At 41.1% G+C, this 16,488-nt stretch overlaps 1 protein-coding gene across 1 annotated transcript in view; it reads right to left on the bottom strand.

The window, feature by feature from the left end:
• Positions 1-16,488, bottom strand: part of RIN3 (Ras and Rab interactor 3) — a 100,258-nt gene that overhangs the window by 60,945 nt on the left and 22,825 nt on the right. The window contains exons 2-3 of the mRNA XM_072986590.2: positions 7,310-7,499; positions 5,994-6,108 (exon numbers count right to left, since the gene is read on the bottom strand). Coding sequence (XP_072842691.2) covers positions 5,994-6,108; positions 7,310-7,499 — 305 coding nt within the window. The remainder of the gene's footprint in view (positions 1-5,993; positions 6,109-7,309; positions 7,500-16,488) is intronic.

The raw sequence follows: 16,488 nt of genomic DNA, 5'->3' as shown, positions 1-16,488 counted from the left end.
AGAAGCTGGCGTCTTTTAATTTCGGGGCTGCTATCTCCATCTGCAATGATCATGGAGCCCAAGAGAGTAAAATCTGCCATTGCCTCCATATCTTCCCCTTCTATTTGCCAGGAGCTGATGGGACCAGTAGCCATGGTCTTAGTTTTTTTTTATGTTGAGCTTCAGATCTTTTTTTTGCACACTCCTCTTTCACATTATGAGGTTTTTAAATTCCTCCTCACTTTCTGCCATCAGAGTGGTATCATCTGCATATCTGAGGTTGTTGATATTTCTTCCTGCAATCTTAATTCCACTTTGGGATTCATCCAGTCCAGCCTTTTGCATGATGTATTCTGCATATAAGTTAAATAAGCAGGGAGACAATATACAGCCTTGTCGTACTCCTTTCCCAATTTTGAACCAATCAGTTGTTCTATATACAGTTGTAACTATTGCTTCCTGTCCCACATATAGATTTCTCGGGAGATAGATAAGGAAGTCAGGCACTCCCATTTCTTTAAGGACTTGCCATAGTTTGCTATGATCCACACAGTCAAAGGCTTTTGCATTGTCAGTAGATGTTTTTCTGGAACTCTCTGCCTTTCTCCATGATTTAGCACATGTTAGCAATTTGCTCTCTAGTTCCTCTGCCCCTTCGAAATCCAGCTTGTACTTCTGGGAGTTCTTGGTCCACATACTGCTGAAACCTACTTTGTAGGATTTTGAGCATAACCTTGCTAGCGTGCAAAATGAGTGCAACTGTACGGTAGTTGGAGCATTCTTTGGCACTGCCCTTCTTTGGGATTGGGATGTAGACTGATCTTTTCCAATCCTCTGGCCACTGCTGAGTTTTCCTAACTTGCTGGCATATTGAGTGTAGCACCTTAATGGCATCATCTTTTAAGATTTTATATAGTTCTACTGGAATGCCATCACCTCCACTGATCTTGTTGTTAGCCATGCTTTCTAAGGCCCACTTGACTTCACTCTCCAGGATGTCTGGCTCATGGTCAGCAACCACACTATCTGCGTTGTCCAGGACATCCAGATCTTTCTGGTATAATTCCTCTGTGTATTCTTGCCACCTCTTCTTGATGTCTTCTGCTTCTGTTAGGTCCCTCCCATTTTTGTCCTTTATCATGTACATCTTTGCACAAAATGGTCTTTTAATATCTCCAATTTTCTTGAATAGCTCTCTGGAGTGGCTTGCCAGTTCCTGCTCCAGGTGGATCGTGTTTAGTCAGAACTCTCCACTATGACCTGTCCATCTTGGGTGTCCCTGAATGGCATAGCTCATAGCTTCTCTGAATTACTCAAGCCCCTTCGCAATGGCAAGGCAACAATCCATGAACGGAATTGCAAATTTACAAACTGAAAATTTACAGGATTATAAACCAAGACTGTGCATCTGTACACTTCTATTTTCAATGCAATCTACTAATTAAACTGCACATTTTTATTTTATTTATTTATTTATTTACATTATTTTTTACTCTGCCTTTCTCCTTAAAGAGGACCCAAGGCAGCTTACAACATTCATTGACAATATCTAAAGCTTTAAACAGTAAGTATACAAATACTAAAAAGGATCAACCAAATACCACACACAAAAAAACAGTAAACAAAAACAACACCAAAAATACATTCAAAACAGTAAGGTACAACCATCCATTTAAACACCCCACTCAGGCTCTAAGTCACTGAGGGAAAGCTTGCTTGAAGAGAGAAGTCTTTACCTGCTTGCGGAAGGACAGCAAAGACAGCGCCAGTCTGGCCTCCTGTGGGAGAGAGTTTTACAGTCTGGGAGCAGCAACAGAGATTGAACCAGGTATAATGAGGAATCCTGATTCCAGGCAGCTATTAATTAAATTTGAGAGTTGGCACTTACTTACTTACTTACTTACTTACTTACTTACTTACTTACTTACTTACTTACTTACTTACTTACTTACTTACTTACTTACTTACTTACTTACTTACTTACTTACTTACTTACTTACTTACTTACTTACTTACTTACTTACTTACTATTTATTTATTTATTTATTTATTTATTTATTTATTTATTTCTTCTGCTCTTTGTCTTCTTAAAAAAATGCAATGTTGTAAGAGGAAAAATGGTGGAAGTTGTTCATTCTGTTCCAAAGATACTTAGTGCTTATTTACACAATGTAAATAAACAGGATCCCTGAGAAGTCCTGCATGCCATTTAGTGCCATCCTCACATCCAAATGGCATACGGACCTCAAGCAACCCTGTTTGATCAATACCTTTGCCTGAAGTCTTTCTTCACACATCGTTAGAAAACTGCATGAAAACTGCAGACTGCGAGCAGTTTTCTGCCCAAAATGTGGACCCTATGCTGGGAACACTCCCAAGTCAATCACTTTCTTGACTCTGTAGAGGTGCTGAGGAAGGGGTGGGTGGGAACCAGACCAATCACAACCATTTCCCAAAAGTAGAAGCTCCTGACAGAGATCAGAGAGGTGTGGGTAGGGAAGTGCTCTGGGAGTGGGCTGGTTCACTCCAGCAAAGACATCATTCAAACCAGTCCACAGTGGGCTAAACACCTATCTAGTCTGCCTTTTGGGCACAAATAGGTTCTATTTTTGTTTGTTTGTTTTTGAGACAATTCCCAGAATCCTACAGACAGCACAACCAACGGATTCTCGGGGATCAATAGTCCCCTCCCCCTAAAACATCTCTAAATTCTCCTTTGATTTCTGGGGAAGAAACTCCAGAATGCCCCAGCCAGTGGGGCCATTTTATGAGTTGTAGTTTAAAATCTCTTCTCCATTCGTTCCCATTCCATCCAATTATCAGCAGTGGCGGAGATTAAATAAGGAAGCTTCCTCTTTACCTCACCCTAGTAAGGCCAGGGTTGCAGGGTTGAAAACCCTGGGAGGTTCTGAATAACAAAGATTATGCCATCACCACCTCAGGCTTTCCTGTTCCTTCTGAGCTCAACTGAGGTCACCACAGTAGCTATGAGAGAAGCAGGTTTCTCAGTATACTATTGCAATATATCCTTGTATTTAGTGTTGAATGTGTTTAGTGTTTAATGTGCTATTAAGAGCCATTATCTATGATAAAATGCCTTATCCTCATTAGTTGATATGGACCGATCCAATTGCCTGCTTTTATATGTTCTATGGCAGTGGTCACCAACCATGGGCCTCCAGATGTTCTTGGACTACAAGTCCCAGCAGCCTTCACCACCACTTCTGCTGGCCACGATTTCTGGGAGTTGAAGTCCAAGAACATCTGGAGGCCCAAGGTTGGGGACCACTGTTCTATGGGAACTGTCATGCTGAGCACCTACATGCCCCAAATGGTCGCTACTGCTTGACCTGGCTGGGACTGGACGTCATATGGCTTCCATTGTCCCAGAACTGCCTCATATGCGACTATGGTTCCCATTTAGCTTTAGCAGAAATACTGTGCATAAACATAGCAAAGAAAAATATAGCACTGAGCTTCTGGGAGGAAGAATGGAATACAAGAATAACAAATAACCCCAAGGGGTGATTCTATTTCTAGCACCAAGTTGCAATTCGTTTATGCAACATTTCATTAAATCTTCACTTGTGGAATTAAAGATCTGAAAGCACAGAGTATCTGCAGGCTTAATGATGCAGTTGCAGATAACGCTGAATTACCAAGAGTTTCAAAACCAATACATAATGAAGCTAAAGTGAAAATTGTCTGTTCGGTTAAAAGAATAAAGCTGCCTTTTGTCAACCTCTGCCTGGTTATCCCCTTCATTTTCCTCATTAGCTTTCATATGAATAATGCATGAATGCTATGACAGATAGTGCTGGAATTCCTGAATTGTTCAAGCTAATTTAGCACTCTCTGAATCATGATATGCCTGCCGTAAAGCACATGAATATTCCCCAAGCTCTTACAAGGGTCTAGGCATAAGTGGTTTGCAGAGCCAGATATTCAAAGGAAGGTATGCACTTAAATAAAATTAATGATTTTTAAACATATCGTAAAGTAGCAGTGAAGGAAAAGGGGGGGACTTGCATTGATATGTATCAGAAAATGAGATAAAGACATCAAAGGGACATAAGATTAAAAAATATATGACCAGCATGTATTTGTAGCATCTCTCTCTCTCTCTCTCTCTCTCTCTCTCTCTCTCTCTCTCTCTCACACACACACACACACACACACACACACACACACACACACACACACACACACACACACACACACACACACACACACACACACACACACACACACACAAACTGTGCCAAAGAGAGGTCAAATGCTGCAAATATATTTGACCAGCATATATATATTTGACCAGCATATATATATATGCTGGTCAAATATATTTGCAGCATTTGACCTCTCTTTGGCACAGTTTATTATGCTCGCAAATGGAGTTCCTGAGAATATTTTACAGGAGAAACTTCATCAGCACGAGGGCCATTATATGTCAGCCAGCATGGAGCATTATATTCTGAACGCTGTGGTACTCATGGGTAACCATTAGCATTTGGATTCATTTAATAACCTTATCAGCAGGAACTGCAAGCACCTGCATGCAGAAATGGCTTATATAATGGAAGTCTGCAAAGAAAATTGCCAGAAGTGTGTGTAATTATGGAGGGGCATACATGCCACTTCAAAAGTCAAGGGAGGGGAAATGCCCTCTCCTCATACAAGAAGGCAGGGTCAAGCTGCTGCAGTAGAGCACAGCATGCAAAGTTGCTGGCTCAAAGTCTGCTTTTATTAATACATTCACATCTATATCTGATTTATAAAGCTGATCTTTATGTGGTCTTTCCCTCCACAAAATGCAATAGCAACCCTTTCCACTAGCTTGGGGTCAAACTAGATGAGATAGTGGCTTCACATTTAAAAGCAAAGGTCATTTAAGAAGCAAAGGGCATCTGTTTTCAATAACTTTTCTCATCACCTGTATCTCACAAATTAGCTTGCTTTTGCAACTGGTCATTGGGAGGTAAATATAAGAGTCCAGTTACGTAACTCATATGCCTTGAAACATGCGACAGTGTTCTAGGATTTGATTTAAAGTCACATGATAGTTTCATGGTATTTGAATTGCTCATTTTAATTAGTTGCTTTTTAAAGTTCTGTACAGAAATTATGAGTGCATGGCTTTGCAGTGGTGCAAAAACAGTGATCCAAGGCATGGATCCTAATGAATCCACATGATTCTTATGTGGAATCGGGCCCAAACCACTGTCAGTTCATAGGTCCCATGTGTACTCACAAACTACAGTACAGAAATTAGAGGTGCATGAATCTCCCCTCCTGTCTGGATCTATTTTAAAGCAATCAAATCCTGCCTTTCTCAAATCAGAGTCTTTTACCTGTACCAGACTCCATTGCCAACCATTCCCTGCCATCATGGCCTAGCTGTGGATAATTGTAGCCTAATATGCCTAGAGGCTATCAGGTTAGGTAAGATTGATCTATGCCAGGGGTCTCCAAACTTTCAACCGTGAGGTCCACACCAGGTATTTTCAAGTTCTTTGAGGGTTGAAGGAGAAGGAACATGTGCACACGCACCCCCCTTGCCCGCCCCCTGCATGCATGCACACCCACATACACACGTGCCCAGGCCCCCTGGGGGGCCCCATACGCATGCACGCACACAGGCTGAAGAGAATGGGCTGGATAAAACAGCAAAGTGGGCCAGATGTGGCCCGTGGGCCATAGTTTGAAAACCCCTAATCTAAGCCCTTGCTTGTTTTCTCAGCACCACAGCAAGAGATCTCCTCTTTTAAAGGCAAGTATTCCCAACATGTTTTGAACAAATAATATGGAAGAGGAGAAACAACAAAAAGCTGTTTCTCTTGCTGGACACCATTTTAATTTCTGACTTGGTGAAGCCCCAATATCCAAAGTTCATAATTTACAAGGATGGGAAAACTTTAATAATTTGTTTCATAATACATGTAGGGGAAGATGTATTACAGGCAGAAAAATAGCCTGATTGAGGACTATATTTCTACACTGGGGATAAAACTTACATGATTTTTCTTTTTTAATAGTGTACTCCAAGACCTCAGAAGCCTCCGTATGACTTGGATTATGAACTGAGAGGAACAGGTTTTCCATTTTCTCTTCTTTCCTCACCATGAATATCTAAACAGAGAGAAAACGGTACATGAAATGATATGCTAATGAAAAAGGTAAATGAAATGATACGGTAATGAAAAAGTGTCCTGGCTGACCTGTTCAATAACCAACCTATCAGAAGGGGATGAAAATTTTGTAATACTATTACCCTTTCACCAGAAATAGATTTACAGCTAGGCCGTGTTCTCCCTACAAACGTGCACAGATGCTTCCTGGTGGAGCAAAATTGATAGTTAATGGGAGAAGAGAGGAAAGAAGGAAAAGAATAATAATTAGAACACCTTATTGTTAATTTACCACTGTCTGCTCTGCTGCATAGTATGTATAGTTAACTTTTATTTATTTATTTATTTATTTATTTATTTATTTATTTATTTATTTATTTATTTATTTATTTATTTATTTATTTATTTATTTATTTATTTATTTATTTATAGCCCGCCCATCTGGTATATTCTATCACTCTGGGCGGCTATAGCATTTGTTTGTAGATGGTTGATTTTATATTTGTCTAATTATACTGTTGTAAACCTCCCAGAGTAGCTGATTTGCTAGAGGGGTGGTATAAAAATCTAATAAAGAAGTAAATATGAACTGTAAAGGAAAAAAGAGCCCCGAGGAAGTGGTTTATATTCTACCCTGGCAACAAGACAGTGCTAGCTGGATGCTTTCAATGAATTTCAAGACCAGCTCTGTTTTTAGGTAGTGAAGTAGTTCCTTCAGAAAGCTCATTTTTTTGGTATCAGGAAAAGCAACAAATCCTTTATTATTCATTTCTTATTACCATACTTTTACTGTCAGGGAGATGGGAAAGGTGTTTGTAGATGTTTTTGCTCTAGGTGCAAAAATAATTTGGTTAGCCTTGGGTACTGCAGAGTGTGTGTGTGTGTGTGTGTGTGTGTGTGTGTGTGTGTGCGTGCGTGCGTGCGTGCGTGCGTGCGTGTGTGTGTGTGTGTGAGGGAGAGCTGTTTGTTGTTCCCCTTAAGGTAGCAAAATGTCTTGGGAGGAAACCCCACAGATGCCTTTTTCTGATTTTAAAAAGTAGCTAAAAATCTCAGTATTTTGCATTAAAAATAAAGGATTGTTTTTAAATTGCAACTTTTATCAGCAACTACTGTTAAATTACTTTTAACAAGTGGAACAAAGCATTATTAATGACCTCCTCGAGGAAAATAAGATGTTATTTGCTGGCATAGTGGTGGCCTACCCCCGCTGGTTCTTTGCGAAGTATTTCAGCTGCTGTCTCCTGACTGAGGCTCAGGTGAAACCAAGCTGGAAAGGTCTTGATGAGTTTCTCAAGGACACTGATGCCTTGCGGAGGCAAGCAATTCCCTGGGGCAACGCACGGGCTCAGCTGAATCTTTTTTTCCTCTTCTTCACCACTTTCAGCAGCAGGCCTGAAAAAGAAAAGAGAAACCAGTCCCTATGAGGCAGCCGTGGCAACGTGTACTGAGAAGAGAAGTACAGACCTGCCTAGCCTGCATTGCTTAGTTCTTGAGCAGAATTTGGGGGCAGCTGTCCAGCACACACTGCAGAATGAACGTGGCAACAAACACTGGAATTTATAAATTACAGTTCTTTGTAACCAGTTACTTCTGGAGAGTAAGGATGTGATGAAATTACATTCCAAAAAGTAACATGATGAAGAAGAACAAAGATATTTCTTAAGATTTTTTTTAAATGAAAAATTCATGAGCAGTATAAAAACAATGCAACATTGTTCAACACCATGAGTATGACCGGTTGCTTCTCAAATATTGTAATAAGTAATTGTAGCCCTTATAATTCCGCCCAGAGAGGTAGGGCTAAGAAAGAGTAGGCTTGTGAGTAAGAGATTTGAATCAGAAAGAGTGGGAGAACTGAAGAGGCCAGAGCTACTGATGCCACTTAAACTGCTGAGGACCTTGCCAACTGGGTCTAGAGTTTTGATGATTCCAAATGTGAAGTTGATTCTTCTTGGCAGTGGACTGCCAATCCAGTTGAGGAAGATGACTTGGAATTTTTATCTGAATTTGAATTCAAGGGGACACTTGAACTTTGCCATTCTCCAAGAAACTTTTGTATTGGGGCTGTTGACTAGCGCTTGGGTGCACAAATTGTAGCATTTTGTTGCTGTTGTTGTCTGTTATTTAACTGTGAATAAGAAAAGACTGGTTTTGTGAAATTGTGTTTCCAAGGGTGATCAATAGATATCTGGAAGCAAATAGCCCCATAGAACTTTAAAATGTTCCATAATGGGAACAACTTGCTTTTTAAATGTAATTTCCCAACCTTTGAGTAATACACTGCCACCTAAAGGAAAGAAATGGGCTTGCAGGACTGTTCATCATCAGGTGTAAGGATAGCTGTGGTCATTCACCCCAGACTTTCTGCACAGCTGTGATCCTTAAGTAGTTTGGGGGCAGAGTCCCAGCAACTATCTTGCGACCACCTATATCAGTTGCAATACAAAATCTTTTGGTGTGGCTTTGTCTAGGATGGACATAAGAGAGCTGTTCATTTTACAAAGGATCTAGCCTCAGCAGAGATCAGAACTGGCAGAAATGCATTCATTTTTGGACTTTCGCCCTGGCCCCTAGCACCACATCTCTATCGGTAGGCTCCAAACTATTACTGTTGTGCTCCAAAATAAGGATGTAGTCAATACTGCAAATTTTATTTTCCTTGACTTAAAAAAAGTCTCATCAAAGTTGCTGACCACAGTAATTGTCAAATACTGCAAAACCTTCAGCTCCTATCCGAAAGCAAAATCCCAGGCCTTTTTAAACCCACTAGAAGCAACACTAGCAAAAAAAAAAAAAGAGCTGATGTCCCAACCCATATTTTTTTTCAGGAAGAAAACTTAAATTTTGCATATGGAATTTTGCATTTCACCCAAAATGCAAGTTTTGGGATAGTTTAAATTTACATTTTTTGCACAAAATATAAGGTTTTGTATAAAAACCACTGTAGCAAAAAAAAAGTTTTTTGCGAAAAATTGGAAAAAAAAAGTAACCTCACTTGAAGGAGAGAAGTGTAAAAAGGTTCATCTTTATCTGTTAAGATGAAATAATGAAGATTTACACCCCTGTCTGGAACACAGCTTTCTGAAGATTAAATTTAATGTATTTTAATGACAAATGGGGGTGGGGGAGGCAGGTGATGAATGTCTGGTTCCTTCCTTCCTTTTTTTATTTTTTACTCTCCCTGTAAAGCTTGGAAAGCATTATCATTCAAGGGTTTAGCAGTGGCTTGGACACTGATGCAGAAGCTGAGTATGAGGGTTCAACTCTAGGCTCCTTCCGTTGACCAAATAAATCAGGAGATTTCTGTGATTTTGAAACAGGGGTGATATTTATTGGAGTATTTAAGAAATAACTGGTGTCAACGAAGTCGTTCCATCACGTCTCTCCTGCCAACAACGGGTCAGTCAGGGGTTTCCAACCTTCAACTGGGAACGGGTTCCCTTCACTCGCGTTCCACAGTCCTGGCCAGTCTGTGGATGTATTCAGGTTCACCGTCTGTCCTGCTTCTCCATCCAGTAAGGGAATGGTGCCATCGTCCCGGTCATCCATCCACTCAGAATATTTGGTGTGGGGGTCGCCTGGGGTCACCCTTGTGTTCCTTCCTCCTCATTTCTCTCACCCTCCATTCTATTCTCTCTCTTCTTTCTCTTTCAGCTTTCTCCTTTTCCTCAGCTTTCTCCGCCACTCCCTGGCTTCAGATTTTCCCCAATAAGAGGGTCTCAGGGGAATTTTTCTCCTCCACCTATTATCTGCTTCTTCCTTCGGGACTCTCAATCTCTCCCACATGCCAGTCCAGGGGTCCTGCATCCAGACAATCCCAACCTGGTGGTGACCCTTCCTCCTTCCTTCTTATATCTGCTGTCCCCGCCTTATTCTGCACCCTCTTCTTCCGTTCTACTCCCGCCATTTTCTCCTCAGTTTCCTCATCCGTTAACTTTCATAATTCTCCCTCTAATTCTCATGTATGTGTCCCCCGCTGTTCTGTTCTCTTGAGACAGGCAGAGTCTGAGTCTCTCTCTCTCTCTCAATTGTCATGGGGAGGGACAGCACTGCAGCGAGAGGGCTACTACTCTCACCCCTCGTCTTACACTGAAGAAGCAGTGATGTGAGAGGAGAGACTTCAGCTCCAGGCGCTACTGGAGAACATGACACCCATAAGCTTGAAAGATCTGAGATTCCTATGGTTGTGACCCATACATTTGGACTAAGATCAGCAGAACCAACATAACTCCTGCACAAGGTCAGTGGTGCCTCTTCCACAAATTCCCTGAAGTTGGCCTGCCAATACTAGCAGTGTGCCTACCATGGGCTACCACGGGGAGAGTTTAAAGGAAAACTAGGCTTCAGGCCAGAGACCCTTCTCTTTAAGGATGCCCACAGTGAAAGAAAAAGTGGAGCCTAGAAGGAGCAATTTCAGTCAAGATACATAAAAGGTCTTAATTGAACTACACACCTTATATCATCAAGGAGCTTGTTTGTAGCCTATCCAGATGTTCTACCACCTGCTATAGCTTGCAGCCCCATGGAGTGCCTACAGTTGGTTTGCCCGTAATAGAAAATCAATTTTGGACTATAAATGCCAAAATCCCTTAGCCAACATAGGTAGTAGTTATGCCAGCTGGAAGATTCTGGGAGCTGTGGTCCAAAAAAGTAATTTCCCCAAGCTGTTCTTCCCTTCTCTTCTAATATGGTTGATCGTTTCAAAGCTACATCCAGTGTGGATTGGGGAGTGTGGATTTTGTGGCAGGCTCTTCAAGGGGGCCTGGCTGGCTTCTTGAGTTCTAAAAGGAATCATCTACATCTTGTGGCTGGGGATGATCTGCTGGAAGACAGAAAGAGGGATAGCTGCTCTTCTGCCAATTCAGCTCAAGCTTGCTAGGAAAAGCAAAAGGAAAGTGCAGTTGCTTTGTAAGAGAACTTCTGGCTCCTTCCATACTGAAAATGTGCAGAATGTGTACAAGGGTCTCCCAGGCTTTTATTCTGTTACATTGCAATGGAATGGTCTGAAATCTATTTGGTACATGCACACACACAACAGCACATGCCAAGTGTCAAACAAGAGACACTCTTCCACTCATCATCATAGGCATCCTTCATTCTCGAGAGACTATGGTAACATGTTCTGAATCAAGGAGTGTCCTCTCCAGAGCATGAAACCTGTGTAAAGTAATATGGAGGATAGGCTGTTACCCAAGCAGCAGATCCCCCCTCTCCATGTTGCTGAAAAGGTACAATGGAAAGGCAAGACCCAATACAACTGCTTACTGCATTTTCAGACGACATCACAGATGGCAGGTTATAGCAGGCCAGAGCTTCAGCAAACAAATCTACTAAAGAATCCCTTTGGACACTCTGTGAGAAGATTATTGACACTTTAAAAAAATAAACACCTAGATTGATTCCTGTCTAAAGTCAGATTTCTTCACAGATGTGAGGAGCAAATGGAATAGTATTGGAAAACAATGACATCATAACAGCCTCTTTGGACTGATATTTGAATACAGATGGCTTAGAAGCATAGAGCTAAAACATAGTTTTTAGAAGATCAACACATAAATTTACTTATCTTTTAAAATTATGTATGAGTATGGCTGATGGGGACATGGGAGAGGGCTTTCTCTGTCACAGCTCCCAGACTATGGAATGCTCTTGCTCAAGAGATTTGGCTGGCCCCCTCCCTTATATCCTCCCAATAGCTGAAGACTCATCTCTTCCTGCAGACTTTTAACAATCATGATTGAATCCCTGAATGCCTTTTTAAAGTTAAGATTGTTTTTATTGTTCACTTGCTTTTAATTATTCTCTTGTATTTTAATTATCATGTCGTTTTATTGTTTTTTAATCTTTAACTTATTATATTTTAGATTCTATTTTGTTTACTGTTACAAGTTCGCCTTGAGTCCCCTTGTCAGAAGAAAGGCAGCATATAAATATAACAAATAAGTGTGTTTCTTCTTGCTTTAAGAGTCACACATTAGTAATCTAAAGGTCCCTCCCACAGAAAGCTTGTGAGGTTGTAAAAACTCCAACAAAAATTAGTTCAGGGGTAAATCTGGTAATATTCATGACAATAGAACATATACTAGGGAATAAAACAAAGGTGAAATGTAAAAAAGTTGTGATACAAAAGAAGACTAGAGCAAAAAAATAGAATAGATTTCGTTTTTTTAAAACGCAAACCAATGAGCTATTATTAAAATGCTTATTGAATTAATTCAGAGCATGCATGGAAGAATAATTTAGGTAATGATACAGTAGCATTTCACAGTAAGAGGATTAAGTATTTGATCATGCATTTAATATGGTACAACTCGCATATAAATATAAATGGAGAAAACTATATAGATTTACTGATAGATTTCTTCAACTGCAAATTAGAAAAGAAAAGAAAAGCCTCCCCCCCCCCCAGGGGATTCACAAGGAACAAATTTCAAACAGAATAGTAGGTATGCTTTCCTTTAAAAGTTGATACTAGGGCAGAATCACTGCATGCTAGTCAGGCTTTTTTGGTATCAGCATGTGCAAAATTGAACTGTTTGGAGCCTCCAAAGTTTAAGGGGCTAAGACTAGGCACTTAACTTCCCTGAAACAGGTGAACTTTGAAAGCTTTGTGATAAAGAGGAAACATTTATGCAGCTGGAGGATTTTGTGTTGGGAACTTGTGTTTATCCAAGCCAGAACCTAGTATTAATGACATACGGCAATTTGAGCAGAAAGCATATTAATATTGCAGAGAAGGCAACCTTTCCACCTTTGACAATCAGGCTTCAAACAAATCCCACACTTATGTTTTAAGAACAATCACCAAACAAAGCAAGCTAATTTGCATAATTCCAAAGGTGCTGTATTAGTAAAGAATTATTTTTTCCAGTCACAGCCTGTTTCTGACTCCTGAACTTTAATGGTGGAGACATTCAAGACAGATAAAAAGAATAACTTCTTCCTACTGCAAATAGTTTAATGGTGGTATTCATTGCCATAAGATGTTGCTCTAGTTGCTAACTTTGGTAGTTTTAAAAGGGAATTCAATGAATTCTTAGAACATATCAATTTCTCTGTTCATCATGGATAGATACTCCCATCATTCTGGAATTATCTGAATCAACTGATTAGACAAGATGGTGAAGGTGTCATTTTTACAGACTCACAAAATTTCAGCACAGGGCAAAGCCTCTGCACACCAGGCCAGCTGCATCAGCTTCTATATCCATATCAGATTAAACAGTTCACATTTTTCAAATAAAAAAACTAAATATAAAATAGTTAGCTATTAAAACATTGACAGACTTGGATTGACTCGTTCTGGACATAACTGATAACCTCGAAGGACCAACATCTAGAGAAGGCCCTCCCAATTTCTAGAATTAAGGGCTCGGGATTGGATCTACATTGGAAGGCTTGTGAACTTAATGGCATGCATTGGCATATGTGGTGGGACAGCCCAATTGTCAGTTCCTTTGGGGATTAAGGAATCAGAGAGATTTTTCTTTTCATAGGCATCCTTCAGTCTCGAGAGACTATGGTAACGTGCTCTGTATGGAGGACTTGGAACAAGGTCTAGTGTTTTGACGCTGTACGCGAAGCTGGAGTGTCCTCTCCAGGGCACGAAGCCTGGGTAGAATAATGTGGAGGATAGGCTGTTACCCAACCAGCAAATCCCCCTTCTCCACATCACTGAAATAGTCCAATGGAAAGGCAAGAGCGACGTTGCAGGAGTTGACAGAATGACAGGAACTGCCTCCGGGACTCCGGCTCTGGATTTTGCCTTGAGGTTAACTCCTGAAGCCTTTTCCATCAGTGGATATAGCAACAAGGCAGTGGAGGTCTGAAGTCAGAAAAAAACATGTTCTGTTTAAAAGGTGTTCCCTCCCCCTCCTTCCCTGCCCTTTTTTTGAGCTGAAAATACCAATAGAAGATACATATACAGTGGTGCCTCACTTAACGACGATAATCCATTCCAGGAAAATCGCTCTTAAGCGAAAACGTCGTAAAGCGAAATTAAAAAACCCATTGAAACACATTGAAAACCATTCAATGCGTTCCAATGGGCTAAAAACTCACTGTCCAGCGAAGATCCTCCATATGGCGGCAATTTTCAGCCTGTATAGCGAGGAACCCATCCCCAAGCACAGCGGGGAGCCATTTTAAGCACCCGGTGGCCATTTTGAAAACCCAACAATCAGCTGTTTTTGATCTTCGTAAAGTGAAAATCAATTCCCGAAGCAGGGAACCGATTATCGCTAATCTCCCCCTCAGTCTTCTTTTCTCAGGCTAGACATGCCCAGTTCTTTCAGACTTTTCTTATAGGACCAGTAGGTTCAGTAGTGTTGGCTGGACAGTAGCTGCTTCTGGAGGCGCCACTAGTAAGCTTTTTGTCTCTTTCTTCTCCAGCATTGCCTCTGAGTGTCTCCATTGGGGCCCCTTGGCCCTGCTCTGACTGGAGGTGGTAGTCTCTGTGTCCAGTGCACTGCCTTGCCTTCTGGGTATGTGACGTTTGATAAGGACTCCTGTCCAGATATCCTTCAGTACACACAATCTCAGCCTCCCTTCAGCTCTAGGACTTCCTCCCTGAGGTAGGCCTCCAACACCTCCTCTTATGCGTCACTCCAGACTCCTTCCTCCTCTTCAAGATCCAAGAAGTACCCATCACTATCTGCCTGTTCTGTGTGTCTTCCCTTCCACCAGCCTCCAATTATGCGTCCTCTAAGGCATCTTTTAGAGACCCTAGGCTGTAGGCTGGCTCCTTCCCCCTCACTTCTCTATAGGTGCATCTCCTTGGCAGTGGTTTCCTCCCCCATCCAGGGCAGGTGTTCCCATCCTTTGGCCCATCTCAGATGCAGTAGCTGCCAGTTCTGAGGATCTTGCCTGAGTGTCTGGAGTGGGGACTGAGAGCCGTTAAGGACACTAGGAGCAATTCCCCAAAGTTTATTAAGACTAATGGAAGGGATACCAAACCCTGTTTATATAAAGATATTGCTAGATACTGTATAGCAACTTTATTAAAATAAAAGGGATGAGTTGTGTGGCCATTATAGAAAACAAATGTATAGCAGCTTGATTCTTAAGAGACCAAGAGTGGAAATGACTATTTTTTTTTTACTGTCTGGTGTAAAAAGCATTGGCTTATAGCCATTATGGAATTATTAGCTTGCAATATCATAATGGACCAAGGAAAGTTCAAGCCAGATAATATTTTATTCAAAATCTGTAGCCATTTATCCAATACATTAAAGATGAGAAATAGATATTATGATTCCATACAATTAGATAGCAGAATGTTAGTAGTGATTGACATAACTGACAAATCCATGAAGGATAACCGCTACCGGTCAGTACAATTTTTACCTCCAGTATAAGAAGCAATATTAAAGATCTCTGAATATCAGCTGCTAGAGTAATCCATTGTGCATTCTAGCCACAGGATGAAAAATTTATTACGGCCAAAAGACCAGCCACCAATAAAACATCTAAAATATATAAATGTACAGAAATATGCAAAAATATTGGGATCGAATGCAAAGTAATAGTTCTGAGGTAAGCACCAACAGTGTCAATACATCTCCCTGAAGCAATGCCGAAATGTCTAGCAAACTATGCTCTGACTACAGAGGCCCATCCACTTTTAGGATCCTTTTTCTAATGCCCATAGCAACAGTAAAGAATTTGGCAACACCACGCGTGAGTATAGGATTGGAATCAGACAACAGCACATGCATACATTGTTGCTCTGTACAGCCGGGAAATCGGCCAGTCAAAGGGGAAATAAGATCTTCACGTATGTCTTTATAATATGTACAGTGATGCCTCGCTTAGCGACATTAATCCGTGCAGGAAAAAACATTGCTAAGTGATTTTAAAAAGCCCATAGAAATGCATTAAAACATGTTTAATGCATTCCTATGGGCTTAAAAACTCACCTTATGCGAAAATCCTCCATGGGGCGGCCATGTTCTCTGCCTCTAAAGCGAGGCAACACAGCGCGTGGCCATTTTGGAACCGCCGATCAGCTGTGCGAAAATGGGGCCTTTGGGATAATCGCGGGGAAGCGCTTCCCGGCAATCATCGCAAAGCGAATTTTCCCCATAGGGGCCATCGCAAAGCGATCACTCTTGCGATAACAAAAAGTCCATCGCAAAGCGATTTCATCATAAAATGGAGCGATCGCTATGCGAGGCACCACTGTACATCAAAACAAGTCATGTTCAGTTGTTTCTATCTGCTCCATTCCACATGGACAAAGGCAGTCTGCCCAGGGGGTCTTTTTATATCCTATCCACAGGATTTTTCTGACCACTTTGGGAACAGAATGCTAGACCAGATAGCCCAGAGTCTTAAATCTTAACATGTTTTTATATTCCTCAGCAGTAGATTGATGCCTGCT

The sequence above is a fragment of the Pogona vitticeps genome, chromosome 1 (genome assembly GCF_051106095.1).
Source record: "Pogona vitticeps strain Pit_001003342236 chromosome 1, PviZW2.1, whole genome shotgun sequence".
In the NCBI taxonomy this organism is placed as follows: Eukaryota; Metazoa; Chordata; class Lepidosauria; order Squamata; family Agamidae; genus Pogona; species Pogona vitticeps.
Note: the sequence above shows the minus strand (reverse complement) of the source record. Positions and strands in the feature narration are given on the sequence as shown.